General features: G+C 43.4%; 3 protein-coding genes across 6 annotated transcripts in view; all 3 read left to right on the top strand.

The window, feature by feature from the left end:
- The window catches only part of LOC123501068 (pollen-specific leucine-rich repeat extensin-like protein 2), a 19,408-nt gene extending 4,648 nt beyond the window's left edge, over positions 1–14,760 (top strand). The window contains exons 3-4 of one of the 4 annotated variants that reach the window (XM_045249651.1): positions 11,821–13,592; positions 13,677–14,760. In XM_045249651.1, the coding sequence (XP_045105586.1) occupies positions 12,439–13,592; positions 13,677–14,760 (2,238 nt within the window). In that variant the 5' untranslated portion in view covers positions 11,821–12,438. Of the gene's footprint in view, positions 1–3,842; positions 3,931–7,843; positions 8,137–11,820 lie in introns of those variants that run through there. The other 3 variants (XM_045249650.1, XM_045249649.1, XM_045249648.1) reach the window with 3 other exon arrangements.
- Positions 9,049–9,843, top strand: LOC123500077. Its single transcript, XM_045248723.1, has one exon. The coding sequence runs from the start codon at positions 9,049–9,051 to the stop codon at positions 9,841–9,843; it is 795 nt and encodes a 264-aa protein (XP_045104658.1).
- Positions 14,761–15,460: 700 nt separating the features above from the next.
- On the top strand, positions 15,461–21,069 carry LOC123501067. Its single transcript, XM_045249647.1, has one exon. The coding sequence runs from the start codon at positions 15,461–15,463 to the stop codon at positions 18,416–18,418; it is 2,958 nt and encodes a 985-aa protein (XP_045105582.1). The 3' UTR covers positions 18,419–21,069.
- The last annotated feature ends 3,376 nt before the right edge of the window (positions 21,070–24,445 follow it).

Below are 24,445 nucleotides of genomic sequence, written 5' to 3'. Positions count from 1 at the left end.
TACAGTCTTCACTATTTTTATCCCTTCAGTACTGGGACACATTTTTTACCTTGAGATTTGTGTACGATTAGACCATTTTACTGGCATTAGGAAGGTTCTATGGAGGCCAGAAGATTAATGGCTACAGTCTTCACTATTTTTATCCCCACATGCGTTTCTGAAGTCATACAAAGTTACCAGATAGTAAGCAGAATAAATATGAAAACGCGTCATGGTACTGAATGGGTATAGAATTTTCCTATTTGTGTCGAGCGTGTGGAAGTTTTAAGTGTGTTGAGAATGCAGTGGTCTCCATTTGTTATAATGTCATAACCTGGCATGCCACAGCCTGGTGGGACATAGCGTGATGCAGCAGTGGCACAAGGATGTAAATAATTACGTCTACGGGAGAATTGTAAAAGGGACCCTGCTGCGAAGACGAGAGTGGGAGGCCTAACATTAACAAGAGAGAGGGAAGCCAGGCATCCGATGGTACGCAGACCCAAACAAACACTCAAAACAAAATACTCTGGTTACGACGTTGGAGAGTAGTATAGTCAACACGTGTTTCCCCACGTGTAGTTAAACAGGATTGGTGGTTTTAAATGGCCAATGAACAAGCAGTATTTCATGTTTAGACCAATGGTGAACGTGCTATGAGACTAGGGAAAAGTTGAGCCTATGAAACACCAGTAAGGCAATGTTGTGTATACTACGTTTAAGGTTGTTTCTACATTACCTTCGTATGTGTTCTCGTCCTTACATTGTCACACGTGGACCTCCACATGTCTGATCTCTGAATGGTAGATGGTAAAATGGGCGTGGAGAAAAGGTACGAAACCTTGAGTATTTAAAATAAGCAGAAACCAGCAAGAAGATCGCTAGAATCTTGGCAGAAACGAGAGGAGATAATTACATATGATATATTGTGGTGTATGCATTATATGGGCATTTATAGAAGTCAAGCATTGAGTTGATATTGAGATGCATCAGCTGTGAAATTGGCACCTAATGTTTGTGGATTTATTTATATGTGATTAACATTGATGAAGGATTTACGGAGATAAGGATTTACGGAGATGAGCTTAACATTTTTAAGGGCATTGATTGAATTTGTGTGACATTATGAGCAATCTTTGAGAAGTGGTGTAATTAATCTTAGATGAATTAAAATTAGAAAATACAATACCGTATAATATATTACCTGCAGTAAGAATAAGTCTTCACTTAGAATAGCACGATTGCGACCTGCAACGAACTTCCGAAAATATTGTTTTGTTTTAGTGTTAGAGTATGAGAAGTGATGACATATTTTGTCTTTGCTCTTGTATGTTGTGTTTGTTTTGTTGATTAAAATGTCTTTATATATTTGTGGTGAGGCTGGGTGTGGGCGTGAGGCGGACTTACCAGTGTTCAGACGACGGTGAAGTAACAAACAGTAGAGGCGACATAGCAGTGTTCAGACGAGGGTGAACAAACACTAGAGATAAGAAAACAATTATAGCCATATTAATATGCAGTGGAACTGTCGTGAGACAGGACGTGCGCCGGAAATACCACAATGTTCGGACGAAGACAGTGAAACCGAAGGTATAAACATTGGCGCCAGCCCCTACCCAAACTAAAGATCAAAACACCCAAATAGGTACGCGTAGCTTGTTGCGTGTTATCAGACAATCCAACAAGAGCCATGAGCGTGTAGAAAGTGGAATCTGTTACCTGCGTAGGAGTGGAGACACTCACCTCGGTCTAGAAATCACCTTGGTGAGAGATGAGAGAGAAACAGAAACAGTAATAAGGCTCCAAGGAAATGATTACTAGTAAATGGAGCAAAGCAGAAGCCATTAGTTTTAGGATGAGGGATTGTTGTGGTACCCCCAAAATTCCTCTCACGTACTCCTGGGGGTACGCGTAACCCAGGTTGAGAACCCCTGTAGCTAGAAGGACCTGAGAAGAAATCCCTGCACATCAGAGCGAATAGTCTATAAGTATGTGTGTTAGGATGAACCTCTCGGATAACTAGCGCCTGACTACTCTAGCACCTCAGGAAGGGTCAAGTGAGCAAAACGATGGGAAATTCAGCCTTAGGGACAGAGAGAGAGAGAGAGAGAGAGAGAGAGAGAGAGAGAGCGCTAAGTGATTTGTCAGCTGGTGCATTCATAACCCACGTTCCCTCTTTATCTTAGCCTCTTTGCTGAAACACCAACGCTTTCCTCAATGTCCAAGGCCACAGAGAGATTATTGAGCTGTTTATCTAGAGTGTTTGTCCACTAATCACTAATGTAAAAAAGTGATAAGTATGTCATTAAACCTTCAGATATCAAGGAAATGTATGCAGGGCCCTTCTAAAGCCTTCTGAACAATATTGGTGTAGTTTGTGAATTATCTGTCCCCTCTCTCATTCCGTGATAGCTTAGGGACCCTGTGTGAGTGAAGTCTGTATGAATGAATGTATACATGTTATTGATACTTTAAGGGTGAAAATTAATAAGATACAAAAATATATAGATAAAATGGAAATAAATGAATGTATATACCAAATTAAGATAAATAACTTAAACTAATGGTCTAATACTCGTACCAGGGGTGATGGCCAAATAATAATGATAATGATAATTGGTACAGTTTTGATGTGTTTTATATGTTAGTGTGGTTTTAACCCCTTCAGTACCAGGACGTGTTTTCATATTTATTTGGTGATTTTAAACAGCTTCAGAAACTTGTGAGGGGGTTGAAATAGTAAAGACTCTGGTCAATAATCTTCTGGCCTCCATAGACCCTATCTAATGTGAATAAAATAATTTAATCATATCTCAATAAAATCAAGGTTAAAAATACATCCCTGTGCTGAAGGGGTTATTTTTTTTCCTTTCTTCATTCTTCATCTTCTTTTTCCTTCGTTTTCCTGTCCTGCATCTTTTCTATCCTGTATTCTATCCTGTATTACTTGTAGGTGCAGTGTTTTTGTGTTTCGTATGCTTCTGTACTAACTAATCTTTCCTTTCTTCATCTTTATCTTTTTTTTCCTTCGTTTTCCATCTCTATCTTCTGTTTCCTTCGTTTTCCTATCCTGCATTTTTCCTACCCTGTATTATATTCTGTATTTTTATATAGGTGAAGTGTCAGTATGTTTCATGTTACTGTACTAATTAATCTTTCCTTTCTTCATTCTCCATCTTCTTTTTCTCTTTGTTTTCCCATCTTATATCCTTTTCTTCTCTCCCTCTTCCGCCTAATGACCATCTTTTCCTTCTGTTTTCTTATCCTATATCATTTTTTCTCCTCCCTCTTCCACCTGACTCTTCCTCCTTTCATTCTTCTCTTTGCCTCTCCTTTACTTCATTTATTCCTACTGTCATGATGGTGATCGTGAGGCAAGCGAGGCAAACGGACCAGAGGACATAGGCGAGATTGATGTCACAAGTACTACCACTGTGGCCCGAGCGTTAATGGACCCAGTCACGTGCATAGCGATCGATAGCCGTGATTAGTGATCCCAAACAACCCAAATATTAGACTCTCGTGATGAATGTGCATACTGGAGGGTCAAAGGCGACTAATAGGCTTAGATAAGAGGGCCAAAACACGGAATCCACGGAGCTGCAGTGAGGACAGTCTGTGTAAGCATAGAAACTCGTGCTAGAAGGGAGTAAAATGACTTTGATTATATGTGAGGTTAAGAGGTAACTGGTGACGAATCAATATAGCCCATAAACAACAGGTCAATTGAGTGTAAACATAATAGTTCGACCGTAGGGGATAATGTAAGACGTGCAATAGAAGACTGGTAACTCTAATGTCATGTGATGCACGCCAGGATATAAGGCCAGGCAGCGTCAGGAGCCAGCAGATAACAAGCTTTCTGCAGCTTTAACAGAACTAAGAATTGTTGTGTGTAGAGTACGGACATGATGAAGCTCTGGGCGTTCCTTCCTTTGCCTCGCTTTATTCGTGAGTAGTAACTTTGAGAATTTAGTCCAGAGTTGTGGAGTTTTGTTTTTTGTATATTGTGAAGGTTTTACGAGGATTGTGGTGACGCTTCGCATGTAGTGATATACGGTAGAGAAATTACTATGTTCTGTGAAACTAATGAAGGAAAATCTCAGAAAGAATTTAGATTTTTTTTTTAATTGAATGATATATTTCAGTAATGCGAATTTGTGTTGTTATGTGGCCGTGTTAGTTACTTCACATTATTTGTATGCATGATAACTGGACTTGTTTACTTTTATGTTTTGATTTGGTATGTAGAAAATATACGTTACATGGAGCTGCGTTTTGAGAGTACCCCACAGGAAAACCCGCAGTCTTGTCTCTTGGTTAACCTGATTGAAGGAGTTTAGAGATTCACACACGGTAAGCAACACAGGCGATACAACAACAGTACTTTCATCAGTTCTCTACCTTTCTGTTATTTCTTTTCCTTGTGTTTTCCTCTTTATCTTTTCCTCTCCTTTCCCTCTTCCTCCTTTCATTCTTTTCTTTGCCACTCCTTTATTTCGTTTATTCGTACTTTTATCAGTTCTACTTTTCTATTTCTTTGTTTTTTTTTTTGAGTACTAGAGGGAGGTATCAAGATATTCGCTCCCTAATTTTGGCTAACGCTTTCCCTTTTTCTAGTGGACCTTTTATTATTATTATTATTATTATTATTGTTGTTGTTGTTTCCTTTCTTTTCTTGTTCCTCTCCTTCACCTTCTCCCTCTCCTCCTTCTCCTTCTCCTTCTTCTCCTTCTCCTTCTCCTTCTCTCATCTCATGTTACACCCTTCTGCTGTACCACTATACCATAAACCTCCTCCTCCTCCTCCTCCTCCTCCCCCGTAGCGCGAGTGTCTCAAGGGAACCATATCTTGTTTGTCGACAGTGACCCAAACTTCTCCCCCACCTCTCTCTCTCTCTCTCTCTCTCTCTCTCTCTCTCTCTCTCTCTCTCTCTCTCTCTCTCTCTCTCTCGTGGTGGGAATGAAAAAAAAAGTACGATTCGCAAGACAGAAGTGTCATAAATGTACTGAACTTTCATGTTTAAGTAATTACTATACTAGACATGTGGGGAGAGTCGCCATAGTGGTTATGTTGAGAGGTGATAGCGCAGGTCAGAGGTGGGAGTGAAGGCTGGTCAAAGGTGACAAGGCTATCCATTCCTCACGTGGACACTCGCTGAGACTGAAGGAACCCTCACAACTCGCCCTTCACCGCGTCACAGCCCTCGGAGAGAATTTATACACAATGTTTATAACCGTAGAAAGCCAACAGAGGGCCTAGAGTGGACCTGAATAAAGCACTGTGTTGGGTGGTATGGTTCGGTTAGGCATAAAGGAACAGTGAATTTGAGGCTCATCCTTTTAATTGGGCAAGTATTGTAATGTGCAGCTGACAACGGTGTAGGCAGTGGATATTCTCTCTCTCTCTCTCTCTCTCTCTCTCTCTCTCTCTCTCTCTCATCTGCATATTTTGATAGGAGGGATGCGTGGGTGGGGAGACTGCATTATTAACGTGCCTCACTAATTATATAACGACGCCAGTGTTTGTTGTTTAGTCTCCCTTCCTTACTCCTATTTGTTGTAATACCGCAGTGACGCTCCTGTGGCCGTCCTTGATACGCTCCTGGTGGTGGTGTCATTCCCATTGTCTCTCCTCGGAACAACGATTACCTTGTTCTCGAGAGTGGCGATAAGTACAGATTAGATAGGTTTGAAATATTTTGTGCACTAGATTAATGCTTCCATCAATGAAGAGATAAGGACGGTCGCTGCAGCCTTGTTTTTATCTTCCACGTGAATATTGTTGAGCGGTATAAGACAGCCTCGTGGTCCAGTGGTGCGTTAGCTGCATGGACACGAGGGGCATGCTTGTGTGATGTCTGTTGTGTTCACTGGGTAGGGCACACTGTGAGTCATTAGAAATTAGCGAAATGAAGCAATCTACGTGTTGACTTAAACTATTTCCTCTACTTTATTTATATTTCTACTTTGACTTCTGCCACTTCTATTCCTCCTCCTCCTCCTCCTTCTTCTTTTTGTTTTGTTTTGTTTTGTTTTGTTTTCTTTTCTTCATCTTTTTTTTCTCTTCTTTTTGTTTTCTTTTCTTCTTCAGCTTTTTCTTCTTCTTCTTCTTCTTCTTCGTCTTCGTCTTCTTTTCTTTTCTTTTCTTCTTCAGCTTTTTCTTCTTCTTCCTCTTTTCTTCGTCTTCGTCTTCAACTCCTTCAGTACCGGGACGCTTTTTCACCCCGAGTGTCGTAGCCGGCCCTGCAGGTTACCACACAAGAGCTGCTTACCTCTAATGATTCCCTATGTCTCTTGATTTATTCTCAGTGCGTCACGTTAACCAAAGAGCAAGCTGTGGGTTCTTCCGTGGGGTATTCAACTGCAGCTCTTAAGATGAAAAATAAGATCAGCAAATACATACACAAATAACACCAAATTGCAAGGCCACGGCGCCATTGTTCAGTACTTATTGCAATCTTCTACATACATCAAACACTACACTCTTATTTCTCAGTGAGTTATCTTGAGTCTCCCATCAACAGCATCCAAAAGACACTATTATCATCACGACACCATCACCTAAATGCGCGTGAAGTGGTACAAGATTATTCAGTTCACAATATGCATATAAACACGAGGCTCTTATTTTTCAGTGATTTATATTTAGTCTCCCATCAACAGTATCCAAAAGACACTATTATCATCACAACACCATCACCTAACTGCGCGTGAAGTGGTATAAGATTATTCAAAGTTCCCAGTATACATGTTTTTTTTATATTTTTATTTATTTTTTATGTAGGGGAGAGGGCCAACCAAGAGCAAACAAAAGAAAAGATTAAAAAAAGGCCCATTTTAGTGCTGGCTCTCTAAAAAGTGGGAAAGCTTCAGCCAAAATGTTCACAAGAGACTCTAGAACTCCCAGGATACATTCTCAAGTTATTACTCGCGTATGAGACGAGGCAGAGGACGACCCAGAGACACGTTGCTTAATCCCTTCAGTACTGGGACACATTTTTACCATGAGTTTTGGGTGTGAATGGACGGTTTTATTTACATTAGGAAGAGTGTATGGAGGTTGAAAATACAGCTTCAGAAACCTATGTGGGGAATGAAACAGTGAAGGGCATCCTGTTTGCCACCTTTACATCTCCAGTTTCAGGGGCCTTCACACTCATTATCTTATACATCTAATACTTCATCTAATACGTCACGTCTAATGCTGTTTTCTCTCTCCTCGTCAGGACACTATGGAAAGTACATCAGCCTCACGTAGGGTTGTAAAGGGTGGGAAAGTTTCCGGGAAAATGGAAATTTTCCAGGGAATCTTTCCGGGAATTTTCAGGGCCCGGGAATTTTGGGAGTTTTCAGGAATATTCACATTTTTCACAACTTTTCTGTATATTGATAAGTAAAGCAATTTTAGGTAATATACTTATTAATTAGATACAGTTAAGCATTGAAAAAAATGTATTTCAGTACAATTACAATACCTACAAGGTTGGTGTCACTGACCACTGTCAAAACTTCAAAAGCTTGCTTTGAGTTACGCAAATTCTTGGTAGGATTTAGTAATATATTTACTTCCCGATTAAGCTGTAGTTTTGTATTACTATATTACACTTTTTAATGACCTAATATTATCCCTATGTGTGTATGCATATTGTAATGAGACAATCTCTAAGAAAGTCTGTAGAAAATAAGTGTCTTCAACTCCAGTTAGCAACTTAGTACAGTACATGGATGTGTATTGAACGAGACACTGGCTGATTGTTTTTGCTTTTGATGTGTATGTGTCAAAGTTGTTGTACTTATAATATTATTGTGTGGGGTTTACTGTTTTTGTTGTGCTTGTTAGTTTTTTGTGTGTGTTTGTGTTACAGTGTTTGTGTGTGTTGTGGTGTGTTGTGTGGTGTTATAAGCTGTTTGAGTTGTGTGGTTGCGTGGCTCGCTTGTACGTCTGGCAGCGGTGTTTGTTTCGGGAGTGACGGCGAGTCACGAACTGAACGCGTCCTACTCCTGTTTACATTAGCTACAGGCTCAGAAGGGGGTCTCACTGTGCCTCTCAGTACACTACAAACTTCAGCCAGAAACAGCATACAGAGAGGTCACGGTGGTCATTCACCGTCCCTGCTCACCTCTTAATCCTTCTCACTGTCTACATATCATTAATGTAAGTTGAATTATTGCATAACTGTCAAATAAGTAATTTGTATTGTATTTTATAAGTGTAAGTCACTTATAAAAAGTATTACTTTTAAGGTTATTTCTATCATAAACAATTTAAATGCTGAATACTGACAAGATATGAATAGTTATTGCCAGGGTTGGCAAAAACCAATGGTTTAAAAAAAAAAAAAACCATGGTTTTTTTGGTTTAAACCATGCTTTTTTTTGGCTTAAACCATGGATTGTTGGTTTTTTTGGTTTATTTATTTTTCGTATTATTTTAATTATATTTCCGCAATTCTGCCTCTGTGTATATATGAGTTTAACGGCGAATTATTCATAGGTTTCAAGAAGGATTAGCAAACATAAATATTTTCCATAATCTCAAAAAAAAAAAAACTATATCTCCTTGGCTGATTTAGAAAGTAAGCTGTTATTAAACAACTACTTCTCTATCTCTTAAGACAATTTTTAATTATAAGTTAAAGTGTAGGACTAGTAAAACATGCAATATCTCAAACCTCTTATAAATTTGCAATTGCAAGATACAAAAAATCGTAGAGAGAGAGAGAGAGAGAGAGAGAGAGAGAGAGAGAGAGAGAGAGAGAGAGAGCTTGCTTTCCTGGATATATCCTGTATAATACCTGATTTCTGTACAAGTCTACAGACTGGTTCAGCCAAACATCAGTGTTACCAACTTGCCATTTTTATGTTTTCCCAGGAGGGTGGATTTTATTAACTTTTTCTATCACTCCACATCCAAAATTGTTTAGAAAACATTTGAAAATAAGTGTAGTACAGGTTTGGAACTTTGGATTGCAGATTAGCAAGGTGAAATGATTATGATCGTTGTATATAGTGACAAGTGTTAATCAATTTATTCAGTTACCTAATTTGAATATAATGTACGGTCATCATGGAAAGTCTCAGTGTAGATAAGGACATACGCAAGTTGATTTTAGACAACGAAGTTTTCTGGGTGCGTGTAAGTAGCTCACTGGCCATTCTAGAGCCTATTGCCTCTGCTATCCAGGAAATAGAAAAAGATGATGCAGTGCTCTCAGATGTACCACGTCTCTTTGCTGGATTGAAGCAGAAAATAACTGTAGCTCTTCCTTCATCACCTTTACTCCAGTCAGAAGAGGCATCTGTGACAACATATATTGAGAACCGAATGCAGTTTTGCATAAAGCCAATACATGCAGCAGCAAACATCCTTGATCCTGTGCGCCAAGGACAAGACATTGATGAAGAACAAGTTGGCAGTGCATATTCTGTCATATCAGCTATGGCCATTCATATGAATCTTGATGTTGGTGAAGTGATGGGAAGTCTGGCAAAATTTCGTGCCAAAGATGGTATTTGGAAATCAGATGGTGTCTGGAAGTCAGCTGATCATGTTTCAAAAGCAACTTGGTGGAAAGGGCTCTGCAGCTCAGAACCAGTGTCATCAATAGCAAGTATTCTCTCACAGATACCGCCAACATCCGCTTCGTCAGAAAGAAACTGGTCTATGTATGGAAATACACACACAAAGCTGCGAAACAGGCTTACCAATGATCGAGTTGAAAAGTTGGTGGCCATTCGTTCTAATCTCAAACTGTTTGAAGATGACATAGGCGAGGATAATTTAACCATCTGCACCAGTGAAATGGATTCAGACAGTGAAGTGATGGAAGATTCAGTGTTATCTGATTCAGAGGAAGCATAAGTTACCAAATAACAAAGTGAGAAATAAATATAGTGAAAAATTGAGACAATCTGCTCTTTTGTTTTAACTTGTATGGCATAGCCAGTGATTATTAATGATAAGTTTTGCTTTCTTATTCTGCTTACATATTACTTTAAGGTACCAGTTTTGAGTAAAATTTTAGTTTACAAACAAGGTTTTCAGCTTACATACTGAATAACGCCACACATTTTGAAATAAGATTATTTAAAGCTTAGGAAGTTATATTTGGATTGAAAATTTGAAATAGACATTTTTCTTTACACATGACTTTTAATTCTCCTCAGAAATAAGGGGCCACCTCTTTTCTTTTATAATTTTTAAGGCGTTCAAAACCTGAAAGTTCCCGAAAATTCCCAAAATTTCCAATAAATTCCCAAAATTCCCCTGGAAAGTTTCCGAGTTCAAAATTCCCGGGAATTTTACAACCCTAGCCTCACGTCTAGTCTCACAAGTTTTGGGTGTGATAGACCATTTTATTGGCATTAAGAAGGGCCTGTGGAGTCAACCTTAATGGCCAGAATCTTCGCTATTTTTAATCCACACACAAGTTTCCTAAGTGGTATGTAAAATTCAAGCACTTTAACACGTGACCCGCTTAACTAAGGGCATTTGAACCCATGAGAAGCGCTAGAGTATTTAAAGGCCTTCGTTACCTTCACTTTAGTACTCCCTTTCATTAGCAGCCTCCGCGTTTTCTCTTACACTTTGTTGACAAGGCACGCTCTCTCTCTCTCTCTCTCTCTCTCTCTCTCTCTCTCTCTCTCTCTCTCTCTCTCTCTCTCTCTCTCTCTCTCTCTCTCTCTCAAGTGGCGGTATGATGTATATTTTTAGTTTTTCTCAAAGGCGATCTAGTCTAGTCCTGTTATTATCATTATTATTATTATTATTATTATTATTATTATTATTATTTATTTTTATAGGTGGTAACATTAACCCCTTCAGTACTGGGACACATTTTTACCTTGAGATTTGTGTGCGATTAGACCATTTTATTGGCTTTAGGAAGGGTCTATGGACGTCAGAGGGGTAATGGCCACAGTCTTCACTATTTTTCAGTACTGGGACACATTTTTAACCTTGAATTGTGTACGATTAGACCATTTTATTGACATTAGGAAAGGTCTATGGAGGTCGGAAGATTAAATAGCTAGAATCTACACTATTTTAACACCACACATGAGTTTCTGAAGCTGTATAAAATCACCTAATATTAAACAGAATGACTATGGAAACGCGTCATGGTTCTGAAGAGGTTAAGAGGATTTTGTACATAGCGGAATAAATAGTCAGGAGAACTCTGCTAAGGATCGCTGTGGTCTTTAGAGGGCAAGGGCGAGGGTGAGAGCGTCAGAGCGTGTGTTGGGAAGTGTTTGGAGTCTGGGTGTTGTTTGCTGAGCGACTGGGAGATGAGGTTCGATTTATGCCCGAGTGGCGCTCTTAGGCAACCTTGGTGATGGAGTCTTGTGTTTACGTGAACCCATCGTGACCCTACTTGTCCTATAATGAGCTATCAGTCACAGGTCCTGGTGTAAGAAATAGGGATCATATTGAGAAACCCTGCACTGCATTCAAAAGGCTTCATGTGGAATTACACAGATTTTTAGGTTCTTTTTTATGGTTGCAGTGACAGAATAAGAAAATTTTATGCATCACTAACGGGGAAACTCCTGGTAATACAGCTCATCATCTCTGTGGCGATTGAAAATAGTCAGAGAGAGAGAATATATGTGGGTGTGGTGATGCGGGGAAGTGTTGGCTTTAGTTAGGTCTTGATTAGTGAGATGGCAGCTGTGTCCTGGAGTGTTTCTTGCTACCCTGTGGGACGCCACCAAGAGGTCTCCTTGTTAAGTGTTTGCATGTGGCTGTTGGTTCATTGTTGGGTGTGCTGAATGGTGAATACTTGTTTATCAGTGTTAGTCATTGATGATGATGATGATATAAGCAATCTTTCCACAGGAGGAGCTGAAGATGCAGGATGAGGCAGGACCGTAAGAAGTGCCAAGCAGGCGGCAGTGAGTCAGCGGCTGAGTGGCCAAGACGACCATCTCATGTTTCCTTCCCGCGTTTCTCCCACCCTCCTCCTCATTACCCCTCGCCCTCCGCGCCTCGCTTCCCTGGATCTACCGCGGCCATGGCAGGAGGACGCCCCGCTCCGTACATGCGCCCTGATACATACTCCCCACTCGTGCCCTATGCTGCAGTTCCTAGTGGTAATGCAACAGTGAGGATGGTCTCCCCGTTTGCGTCCAACTATCGTTATCCCGTGAGGCAAGAGTGGGCCGGCCACCATCACGCTGTGACGGGCTTCGCGGGAGGGAATGGTGGTGGTGATGGTGGTTTGAGGGAAACAGAAAGGTGGGAGGGTGACACCTCCACAGCGCCACAACAGCACCACCACCAGCAACGACCATCGCAGCCAAGGTACCACCAACCCCACCAGCCCAACTGGTATCCCCCCGCTCCCAACACCACCCCCAGCAGCAGCACCAGCAGCAACACCAACAGCAGGAGCAACTGTGGCAGCGGCATCGCAACAACCAGCAGCTTCAAGAACGATGGCAGCAGCAGCTGCATATGCAACAGCAGCAGCAGCAGCAACGTGAACTACAACAACTACAGCAACAACAACAACAACAACGGTTTGTGCAGCAGCAGCAGCAGCACCATGAACTACAGCCGCTGCAGCACCAGCATGAACTACAGTCACTACAACAACTAGAACAACAACAAAAACAACTGGAACAACAACAACTGGAACAACAACAACTGGAGCAAAAAAAACAACTGCAACAACAACAAAAACAACTGGAATTACAACAACTGAAACACCTACAACAACGACAATTGGAACAACAACAACAACAACAACTGGAACTACAACTACAGAAACCGCAAAAAACACTTACACAATCAGAAAAACAACTATTAGTGCAGCAGCAGCAGCAGGTTAGCAAGCAGACAGCGGAGGATCGGAGAGCGTTAATTCGGCAGCTGAGCCGTGACGAGCAGCAGGAGTTGTTGGTGGAAGTGAAACAATTGATACAAAAGAAATTACTTAAACGTAATACTCCGCCGGTGATGCCATCACCACTACACCCCACACCACCCGAGGAGGTGTTGCCTTCACCATCATACTCAGCATCACCACCAGCATTCCTGCCAACATCGCCCACTCAGCTCCCGCCATCACCACCCGCATCACATCCACTGCCATCACCGACACCTTCACCATCACCATCACCATCACCATCTGCAACAGCACCACAACCACAACCACAACCACAACCACCGCCACAACCACCTTTACCGAAGCGACGGATGCCCAAACTCCACTTGCTCCCAAAACACATGCTGGCAAAGCGACTCAGAGGATTGACGCTGACTTCTTCCACACCACCGCAGCTACCACCATCACCACCACAACCACCACCATCACCACCACAACCACCACCACCATTATCATCACCACCACCACTACAGAAGATGCCAGTAGTACCATTGGAAAATGATGATAGTCAGCATCAGCTCTCAGCACCTCAGCACACCAACTCAGCCATGTCATCTCAGCATTCATCACTTCAAGCCATTCCTAACATGTCTCAGCAGTCAGCACCTCAGCACACCAACCCAGCCATCTCTTCTCATCAGCACTTTGCTTATCAATACTCTTCATGGCACACAATGAACCCCACTCACCCCTCAGCACCTCACCACACCAACCCAGTCATGTCATCTCAACCCTCAGCACCTCAACACACCAACCCTGTCATGTCATCTCACCCCTCAGCACCTCACCACACCAACCCAGTCATGTCATCTCAACCCTCAGCACCTCAACACACCAACCCTGTCATGTCATCTCACCCCTCAGCACCTCACCACACCAACCCAGTCATGTCATCTCAACCCTCAGCACCTCAACACACCAACCCTGTCATGTCATCTCAACCCTCAGCACCTCAACACACCAACCCTGTCATGTCATCTCAACCCTCAGCACCTCAACACACCAACCCAGTCATGTCATCTCACCCCTCAGCACCTCAGCACACCAACCCAGTCATGTCATCTCACTCCTCAGCACCTCAGCACACCAACCCAGTCATGTCATCTCAACCCTCAGCACCTCAGCACACCAACCCCATCACATCCCTCCACCAGCACTCAGCACTCCCTCTGAGCCACCACAGTAACACGTCTTTGAGCATCTCAGTGCCGCAGTGTCCACCATCTCGTATACCTCAGCACCAGTCAGCACCACCTCAGCATTTGTCAGCATCGTCTCCATGTCAGTCAGTGGATCAGCAAACAGCATTGCCTCAGCAGCAGTCAGCAGCACATTGGCATCAGTCAGCATTACGTCATCTCCAGTCAGCAGTGCCTGGGCAAGAATCACGTCAACAGTCATTGGTCCCTCGACACACACAAGCGAACCAGGACCTGTTGACTCAACGCCTTTCATCTGCACCTCAGCATCAATCAGCACCAAGTCAGCATTGCTCAGAGCCTCCTATTGACTCAACACCCCCTCAAGATTCAGCTCCAGCATGCCCTCAGCCTACTGTGCAACCTGCTGAGCTCCCCAAGTCAGCACATCAGTCTACCCAGTCAACACATGAGCATACACAGTCAGCACATGAAGCTACACAGTCAGCACATGAGCCTGCCCAGTCAGCACAGGAGTCTAGTCAGTCAGCACCCCATAAGAAGGCTGCGACACCAAGAAAGAAGAGCTGGAAGTCACCGCAAGCTTTCAAACGAGCCAGGATTAGTTTTGGCAAGTTTGAGAGAGTACTTTTGAATGATGATTTTGAAGAATTTCCTGTCTTTCACCCTTCTCCTCCTCCTCCTCCAGGACAGAAGGCGAGGAAGTGGCTCAGATTGAAGCTAGTGTAAAGGATTCAAAGCTCAAGGACTCTCATGTTGCTAAGAGTGTCACTGTCACTACCACTGCAACCTCTTCTTCCACTACTGCAAACCCTACCACTGTCTCCAACACTACTGCTGCCCCTGCTACTGTCACCAACATTCCTGCTCCCCCTGTCACTGTCACCAACATTTCCACTTCTCCTGTCACTGCTACCAACATTCCATCTCTCCCTGTCACTGTCACCACCATTCCTGCTCCCCCTGTCACTGTCACCACCATTCCTGCTGCCCCTGTCACTGTCACCTCTTTCCGGCTGCCCCTGCGATTGTCACCAACATTCCTGCTCCCCCTGTCACTGTCACCAACATTCCTGCTCCCCCTGTCACTGTCACCAACATTCCTGCTGCCCCTGTCACTGTCACCTCTTTCCCGGCTGCCCCTGCGATTGTCACCAACATTCCTGCTCACCCTGTCAATTTCACCACCTTTCCTGTTGTCCTGTTGTCCTGTCATCCTGTTGCACCTGCCTCTGTCAACACCAATCTTACCCCTGCTATTGTGAGATCCATTCCTCATGCCACTGTAAACACCATTCCTTCTACCACCAACACCACCACTGCTACTGTTAAGACCACCTTGCTCACCACAACCACCACCCACACCAGTTCTTCAACCCATGCCAGCTCTTCTTCCACACCTTCCTCCTCCAAGAGTTTGGTTCACTGCATGGACACCAATCAAACCACCTCCGCAGTGCTAGAGAGTCCTGTACCTTCTGACACTCATCCTTCTCTCCCTCATCTCCCTTCAACCTCTCTTCTATCTCCCAAGAAACCACGCCGACCACATTTCAATGGTCCCCTTAGTCCTCCCCGTCATCTCCATACTTTACTTTCTTGCACGTCGCCCACAAAGTCACAACCAGTACCACCTCCACCACCACCTGACACCACAAGCAAGTCACCACCACCTGAGAAGACTGCCTCTGCCAACACTGAGCTTCAGAAACTGTTGGTTGGTGAGCCATTGAAGAGTGCTGAGCTGAGCAGGATGGCTTGTAGGAAGGTGTTAATGACCACGTCAAATATTAAACACATCCGTCGCATAACAGTCATCACACGCAAGCATGTATTCCCTTGCCTCTTGTGTTGCAAGTCAGTGAGGAATCTGTCTCACCTCCTCATCGGCACGTTGCACTGTGTCAAGTGTGGCGCCACCATTGAAACGTGTGCTGAATTCCACACCTTCAGTACCATGTCAGACCCGTGCTTTGGTGGGAGTCAGTCAGGTGAGCACAGTGGAAAGGCCAGAAGGCACAAGCTGACCTGGAAGAATGACCCTGTGGATTTTGTGGCATATTACTCCTGGCGCTTAGTGGAGAAGCACTTGAACACCTCACTCTCCTCAACCTCTGCCCTGCAAAAAATGTCTGAAATCATGTCCTGCTACCGCCTGCTGACATCCCTGGAGCCTTGGGCACCTGCACTGCAGCGCTGTGCCTTTTACATCAGGGACATGAAAGAAAAGTACCCCAACATCTACGCCACCGACCCACTGGCACTGCAACCTCCACCCAAACACAGGTCAACCCCACAGCAGCCTGCCACGGCCGCACAGCAGCCTGCCACGGCCTCACAGCAACTTGCCACAGCTCTACAACAGTCTGTCACAGCCTCACAGCAGCCTGCCACGGCCACACAGCAGCCTGCCACGGCCACACAGCAGCCTGCCACAGTCTTGCAGCAACCTGCCATAGTCTCACAGCAACCTGCCACAGCTTTACAACAGTCTGTCACAGCCCCACAGCAGCCTGCCAAGGCCGCACAGCAGCCTGCCACTGCCACACAGCAGCTTGCCACAGTCTCACAACAATCTGCTACGGTCTCACAGCAATCTGCTACGGCTTCACAGCATCCTGCCACTGTCGCACAGCAGCCTGCCACGGCCGCACACCAGCTTGTTACAGCCGCACAGCAGCCTGCCACGGCCGCACTGCATCCTGCCTTGGCCTCACAGCAGCCTGCCACGGCTTCACAGCAGCCTGCCACGGCCGCACAGCATCCTGCCTTGGCCTCACAGCAGTCTGCCACGGCCTCAGAGCAGCCTGCCACGGCCGCAGAGCAGCGAGCCACAGCAGCACAGCAGCCTGCCACAGTTTTGCAGCAACCTACCATGACCTCGCAACAGCCTGCTACGACCTCACAGCAGCCTGCCACAGCTCTGCTACAGTCAGTCACAGCTCTACAGCAGTCTGTCACAGCCCTACAACAGCCTGCCATGACCTCACAGCAATCTGCTATAGCCCCTGAGGAGTCTGCCACTTTTCCTCAGCAGCCTACCACAGCACCACCGCAGACTGCCACGGCCCCCCAGCAACCTGGCACAGTCCTACAACAACCTGGTGCATTCCAGTCACAACATGGTACATCCTCCCAGTGCTGCAGTACAACCTCAGTGAAGCCCGTCACGGCTGCTTCGGAGTGCACCACAGTCCCCTCTCAGGTGAACACAGCGCCAGCACAGTCTCACACAGCCCAAGCCCAATCCAGCCCACCAGAACCCAAGACACACACATCAGGAAGGAGTAGAAGCAGAAGAAAACGGAAGAGACAATGTAAGGACAAGATAACGAGCACTGTGAGAGGAGACAAAGTGAAGCAGCTGGGTAGAGGAAGAGGCGGAGGAAGAAAGAAGCTTAAGAGTATTGATAAGTGGTCCCCATTAAGACAGAGGAAAGCTGAGATCCTGCAGCAAAGGATCGCTTGTTTGGGTACTCCTGCAACTCCTCCCCCTCCTGCGCTTCCTAAGGAGTACTATGAACAAGAAGACCAGGCAAGGAAGAGAGATACAGGAGAGGACGACAAAGGAAACGTGCGCCGGGTTGAGATGTTGGACACAGTGTCAGACTCGGGGAAGGGTGAAGGAACGGTAGAAGAGGCGATGGAGATTAAGGAGGTGGTGGAGGAGGATTCAGTTGTGAGTGAAGACGGGGATGAGATATTCTGGAAGGAGGGACACATGTGGTTTTCTAAGGCCCTGGAAACTCTGAGGAAATACACAATAGGGAGATCAAAAGGTCTTTCTGCATCATCTCCCTCTACTCCTCCCTTATGTACCAGTTCTCCCATCACATCCAATACCATCTCCTCCATCCCTGCTGTGACCTCTTCCTGGAATTCACGAGACAAATACAACAGTGACATGGAGCTTGATGACTGGCAGGCCCCAACACCTCTGCCACCAGGACCTCCACCACGATTCTCTCCATGTCCTGTGCCTTGTGTCCAGTCACCCAGCACTTCCCCAGTTCAGGGTGCCACGTCTTCCATTGTGGCCTTGAGTGAGCTGGTAAATTTGGAGGAGAAGGAAAAGACAGAAAATATAGAAACGGTGATGGAAGAGAGAGAAATGACAGACCGAGAGAAAAAGGAGAAGGCACACAAAGAGAAAGAGAAAGAAGAAGAAGGGACAGACCAAGAGGAGAAGGCATACCAAGAGCAAGAGGAAGAGGAGGAGGAGGAGGAGGAGGAGGAGGAGGAGGAAGGGGCGTTAATGATTGTAGAAGATGAGACCAGGGATGCACAAGAGGAGGTGGTGATGCAGAGATACAGAAAGAGGAAAAAGAAGAGGAGGATGATGCTACACTGGTGTGGAGGCGTAATGAGGAAGAAGAGGAGATGGTGATGAAGGAGAGACAGGAAGAGGAAAAGAAGAATGAACATATAAGTGCAGAAAACGATGGTGATGATAGTATAGAGGAGGTATGGAGCAGTAAGGAGAAGAAGAAGGAGGAGGAGGAAGAGACAGCATTAATTGAGAAAGATGAAAAGAGGGACACACGAGAGGAAACGGCGCTGAGAAAGATGAAGAAGGAGAAGGAGGATGAAGATAATGTTTTGGTAATTGATGATTCTGATGGCGAGGATAGTATAGAGGAAGTGTGGAGGAGTGAGAAGGAAGAGGAAAACAATATAGAGGACAAGTACAGAGCAGAGTTGGTGTTATCCCAAAGCTACAGCGATACACAGCTTGATGAGGTGGTGGAGATGGTGTCCTTGGTGCAAAACGAGGCTGTGATCGTAGAGAGGAGTCAGCAACATACCTGGAAGAGACACACATACGCCACACCTGTTCCAACACACCTGAAACAGCAGTGATGACTTGGAAATATTGGATCCCGTGTGAATTTTAAGAGGCCAGCCACACCTGTCACCACACATGTGAATCTAGGCTAGTGGTGATGACTTGGTGCTATGTAGTGTTGAACGAGGAGGGTGATAAACTCTGGTGTACACTCCCAGTGGTGGTGACTCAAATCTGACTGGTGTTGTGGTGTTGTTAGAGAACTTCCATACCACTTGTGCTTATGCTCTAAAAAGACGGACTTGTGTGTTGTGCGGTGTGTGGCGATAGTGTGATGTGTGTTAGAGAGAGAGAGAGAGAGAGAGAGAGAGAGTGGGAATGGGAGTGTTACGCCCTTGAAGAACACTAAGAAAGATTCGCGATGTGTAACTTTATACATTTATTTATTGCATATTTATGTATTTATTTAGTTTTTTTTTTACTCTCTCTCTCTCTCTCTCTCTCTCTCTCTCTCTCTCTCTCTCTCTCTCTCTCTCTCTCTCTCTCTCTCTCTCTCTCTCTCTGAAGGTTAATAGAATTCGCTCTGGTTAAAATTAATTTTGAAGCTGCGTGACTAGCAGGCATACCACCACCACCACCATACACTCCTGTCCGTCCCTTAATTCATATGTTCGTTTATTTTACACACACACACACACACACACACACACACACACACACACACACACACACACACACACAGAGTCTATCCGTCATTCATTCACGGATACATTTCACTCATTCGGTTTACATGAAGCTTCGTGACAGGGAGCACAGGTGGTGGTGGTGGTGGTGGTGGACAGATGAGGTGTGATGAACTAACTGCACTAGGACAGATGAATCAATGAGACGTGAGACCAATTTACTTCATTTACCACTCACGCAGGTGTACTCAGTCATGTGCCATTAATGATCTCATGGTTCGCTGGTCCCCTCGTGGCTTTTCTCAAGTTCCTGTTCAGTTTAGTGTAAGGATCCTTGGTTGCGTCAAGTTATATATTGCTCTTTTTGTGTGTATTCATGTTCTGTGGTCCCCTCATAGTTTCTCTCATTAAGTTCCTTGGTTGCAGTCCTTCCTTTGTAGTAAGTCAGATATTTTAGGAAGGAGATTTAAGAAAGACACTATTTTTGTGGATATAGTTCAGTGTTGCTCTTCTGTGGTTCCTTCAAGGCTTCTCTCATTAAGCTCCTTGGTTGTACTCCTTCCTTTGTGTCAAGTTAGGTATTTTAGGAAGGATATGTAAGAAAGATGCCCTTTTTTGTGTGTGTTTTTCTGTTCTGTGGTCCCCCTCATGGCTTCTCATTATTAAATTTCTTGGTTATATTCCTTCCTTTGTGTCAAGTCAGATATTTTGGGAAGGAGATGTAAGAAAGACACTGTTTTTGTGTATATAGTTGAGTGCTCCTGTTCTGTGGTCCCTTCAAGGCTTCTCGTTAAATTCCTTGCCGTTGTGTCAAGTCAGATATTTTAGGAAGATGTAAGAAAGATACTGTTTTTCTTTATATAGTTGAGTTGTCCTGTTCTGTGTACGAGTTTGAATAAGTTTGACCAAGCGTACCTGCGGCATTTAGCATGAAGTGATCTGGTCTTCACTTTCATTTGTGCATCCAAGTGAGGTGTTTTTGGTATGGAAGATACAAGACTTTCAGTTCATTGTACTTAATCCCTTCAGTACCAGGACGTGTTTTCATATTTATTCTGCTACTTGTCGATTTTACACAACTTCAGAAACTTATGTGGAGGATTAAAATAGTGAAGACTGGCCACTAATCTTCTGACCTCCATAGATCCTTCCCAATGAATATAAAATCATGTAATACAGAAAACACATAGTAAAAAATGCGTTCCAGTACTGAAGAGGTTAAAGTGAATTGGTTTTATCTTCTTGGTTTGCAGTTCTGTTCTCGTGCAGTGCCTTGGGTTGGTTTGTCTGGCCACGTTGCTCTAAACGCGACTCTCCACGATCGTCAGTCCGGGTAAACATTCACTGCCAATGTTCTCTTACTCAGTATTCTATAAGCAGCGGCGTGTCACGAAATATTGTACAAATGTAAGATTATATTCTCTAATTTTCTAAAGGTGTACATTCGTATTTCGATTCAGTCAGTAATTTTAAGTTCATCTTGTTGTGCTTTTGTAAGTTTTTTTTTTATCATAAGTTTGTACTGAGGATTTTGTAAATGTTTCAGAGGAATAAATGTTTAATTTGTAATGAAATTTTTTTTATTTGATCTTTGTGTGTGAGAGAGAGAGAGAGAGAGAGAGAGAGAGAGAGAGACATTTGGTAGTAGTTAGGTGGAAACAAAAAGTAAGTACTAGTTTTGTTGTAGCTAAGAAGGTAAACAATATAGAAACGGAAAACTTACCTATAAAAATATATATAGCTGAGAGAGAGAGAGAGAAAGTTCGTATTCTTAAACCTCTCTGCGCTTCACCTCCACTATTTCAAAAGGCCTTAATTGAAATTCACACGAGTTTTAAGAGCATTTTTACGTTTCTATAGGCAGAATGACGAGATTTCTATTAACTGGAGAAACAGTCATGGAAACGCGACCAGTCATCTCTGTGGCCTTGCAAAACAGTCCGGGTGAAAGAGCAAAGCGTTTATGAATACGAACAATATCACACGTCACCTTCAACCTGCATGATCTCTGACTCTATGTAAAAACATGCTTCGTCTGGCTCCACGCACCGAGCCCCAACAAGTGTCCACCAGTGATAACCTTTGGCCATGAGAGAGAGAGAGAGAGAGAGAGAGGAGTCTGGACCGCTCTCGTGACACTGGCAGGCTTAAACATGACTACTTATGAACGTGTGTGTGTGTGTGTGTGAGATGGTCCTTTGATTGTTCTTATATTATTTTTGTTATTGTATTATCAGTTTGGATAGGTTGTCTTTGTACACTGTGGTCAATAAACTCTCTATCTATTTATCTATCTGTGTGTGTGTGTGTGTTGCGTGAACTGTATTGATAAAACTGAGAGAAATGAATAATAATAAATAGATTGATAGATAAGATGAACGAGTGACTGGATCGCCTTAGATTTAAAGGTGTGTGGAGAGAAAGATACAGTTATAAGTACTTGCAAGGGAAAAATAGAACTGATTCTCTCTCTCTCTCTCTCTCTCTCTCTCTCTCTCTCTCTCTCTCTCTCTCTCTCAATTATATATATTGTTTTACTAGATTATTATTTTTGGTAGTAGTAGTAGTAGTAGTAAAAGTAGTAGTAGTAGAAATAGTAGTAGTGGTAGTAGTAGTAGTAGTAGTAGCAGCAGCAATGTCAGAAGAAGAAAAATAAATACTAGTAAAATCAACGCAAAACAGTTATTACAGTAACACACACACACACACACACACACACACACACACACACACACACACACACACACACACACACACATGCCTTGGTGAGTCACGGGTTTGTTGCGTTGTGAATCTAAGTAGCGTGTCATTGAGGTTAGGTTTACTGATCACAAGTGTTGCTATGTGGTGTAATATTCTTCCTGAACCTTCTCTCTCTCTCTCTCTCTCTCTCTCTCTCTCTCTCTCTCTCTCTCTCTCTGCTTTTATTATCTCCCCTGCTGACTATTTATATACCACGCTGCCTTGTGTCTAACTAGTGTTCCTCTCCTACCATGTAACCCCTTCAGTACCATGACGCGTTTCCATATTCATTCTGGTGACTATTTGGCGATTTTACACAGCTTCAGAAACTCATGTGGGAGGTTACAATGGTGAAGACTGTTACCATTAATTTTCTGACCTCCATAAACTCTTCGTAGTGTTAATAAAATTATCTAATCGTACACAACACTCAAAGTAAAAATTTCTGCTTACTATTTGGCGATTTTATACAGCTTCAGAAACTCATGTGGGTGTTGAAATAGTGACCTCCATAAACTCTTCTTAATGTTAATAAAACGGTTTAATCGTACACGAAACTCGTATTTCCATATTCATTTTGCTTACTGTTTACGATTTTATACAGCTTCAGAAATTCATTTGGGTATTAAAATAGTGAAGACTGTGACCTTTAATCTTCTGACCTCCATAGACCCTTCCTAAAGTCAATAAAATCATCTAATTATACCCAAAAATGAAGGTAACAATGCGTTTCAGTAAATAAGGAGTTTGAATCTCTATTGTTGACATGAGAAAGTAAGGAACGTTGCAGGAAGCCATCAGCCATTCACGTGGTAGTCAGTGTAGGAAATATGTCTATCTATTTCTATCCATCTATAAATAAATGTCTTGTTTTCAAAGGCTCCTTAATTCCATCAGTAGTTGGACACATTTTTATCATGAGTTTTGGGTAAATGTAGACGATTTCATTTACATTATGAAGTATCTATGGACGTCAGGGGATTGATAGTCTAGAGTCATCACTGTTTTAATCCCCACATGAGTTTCTGAAGCTGTATAAAATCGTTAAATAGTAAGCAGAGTGAATATGAAAACGCGTCATGGTACTGAAGGGGTTCATTCTTTCAGTACTGGGACATGTAATTACCTTGAGATTTGTGTACAATTAGACCATTTTATTGGCATTAGGAAGGGTCTATGGAGGTCTGAGGATTAATGGCCACAGTCTTCACTATTTTAACCCCTTCAGTAATGGGACACATTTTTACCTTGAGATTTGTGTACGATTAGACCATTTTATTGACATTAGGAAGGGTGTATGAGGATCAGAAGATTAATGGCCACAGTCTTCACTATTTTAATCCCCCACATGAGTTTCTAAAGCCACATAGTAAGCAGAAATATGAAAACACGTCATGGTACTGAAGGGGTTAATAAGTCTAATCTAAATTACTATTGTCATTCGGTCTAATAACTTGATAACCAATTTCCAACCTGTTACCTTGCCCTTACTGCCATTTTCAGTCTGTACACGTGCTACAACCTGCATTGATAACCTTGAGGCACAGATATTGCAGATGTTTCCTACCTCAATTTACATTATTACATTACAATTTGATACGATACGGCTGGCTGTTGTGTTGTTGTGTTGCGCGCAGTTTGGTTGTGTTTCATGGCATTCGTGTGTGTGTGTGTGTGTGTGTGTGTGTGTGTGTGTGTGTGTCGTTCAATGCAGGGATCTTTCTGTAACATCTATGAGACTGATACACAAAAACAGGTCACATTTCTGTTTACTGGATAGCTGGTGGGTGTTATGTCGCGTTTGGCAACATTTGTTCGTAGCAGGAAACACACATACACACACACACACACACCACACACACACACACACACACGTCGTAATGGCATTGAGCATACCAGTAGTAGGGTGGACTATCACAACCTACATACCCGCACCGCACCCACACGCCACACCCCGCACACCGCATCCTTACAATCAATGAGGACAGTGTCTGCTGATTCTGGCCAGCCATCACTACATCCTTGTAAATCTCAACCCCATTAACTTCAAAGCACCAAACACACACACACACACACACACACACACACACACACACACACACACGAATGCCATGAAACACAACCAAACTGCGCGCAACACAACAACAACATAACAGCCAGCCGTATCGTATCAAATTGTTATGGAAGGAATGAATGATGTGAT

The sequence above is a fragment of the Portunus trituberculatus genome, chromosome 8, assembly GCF_017591435.1.
Source record: "Portunus trituberculatus isolate SZX2019 chromosome 8, ASM1759143v1, whole genome shotgun sequence".
In the NCBI taxonomy this organism is placed as follows: Eukaryota; Metazoa; Arthropoda; class Malacostraca; order Decapoda; family Portunidae; genus Portunus; species Portunus trituberculatus.
This window is presented reverse-complemented; position numbering and strand designations above follow the sequence as displayed.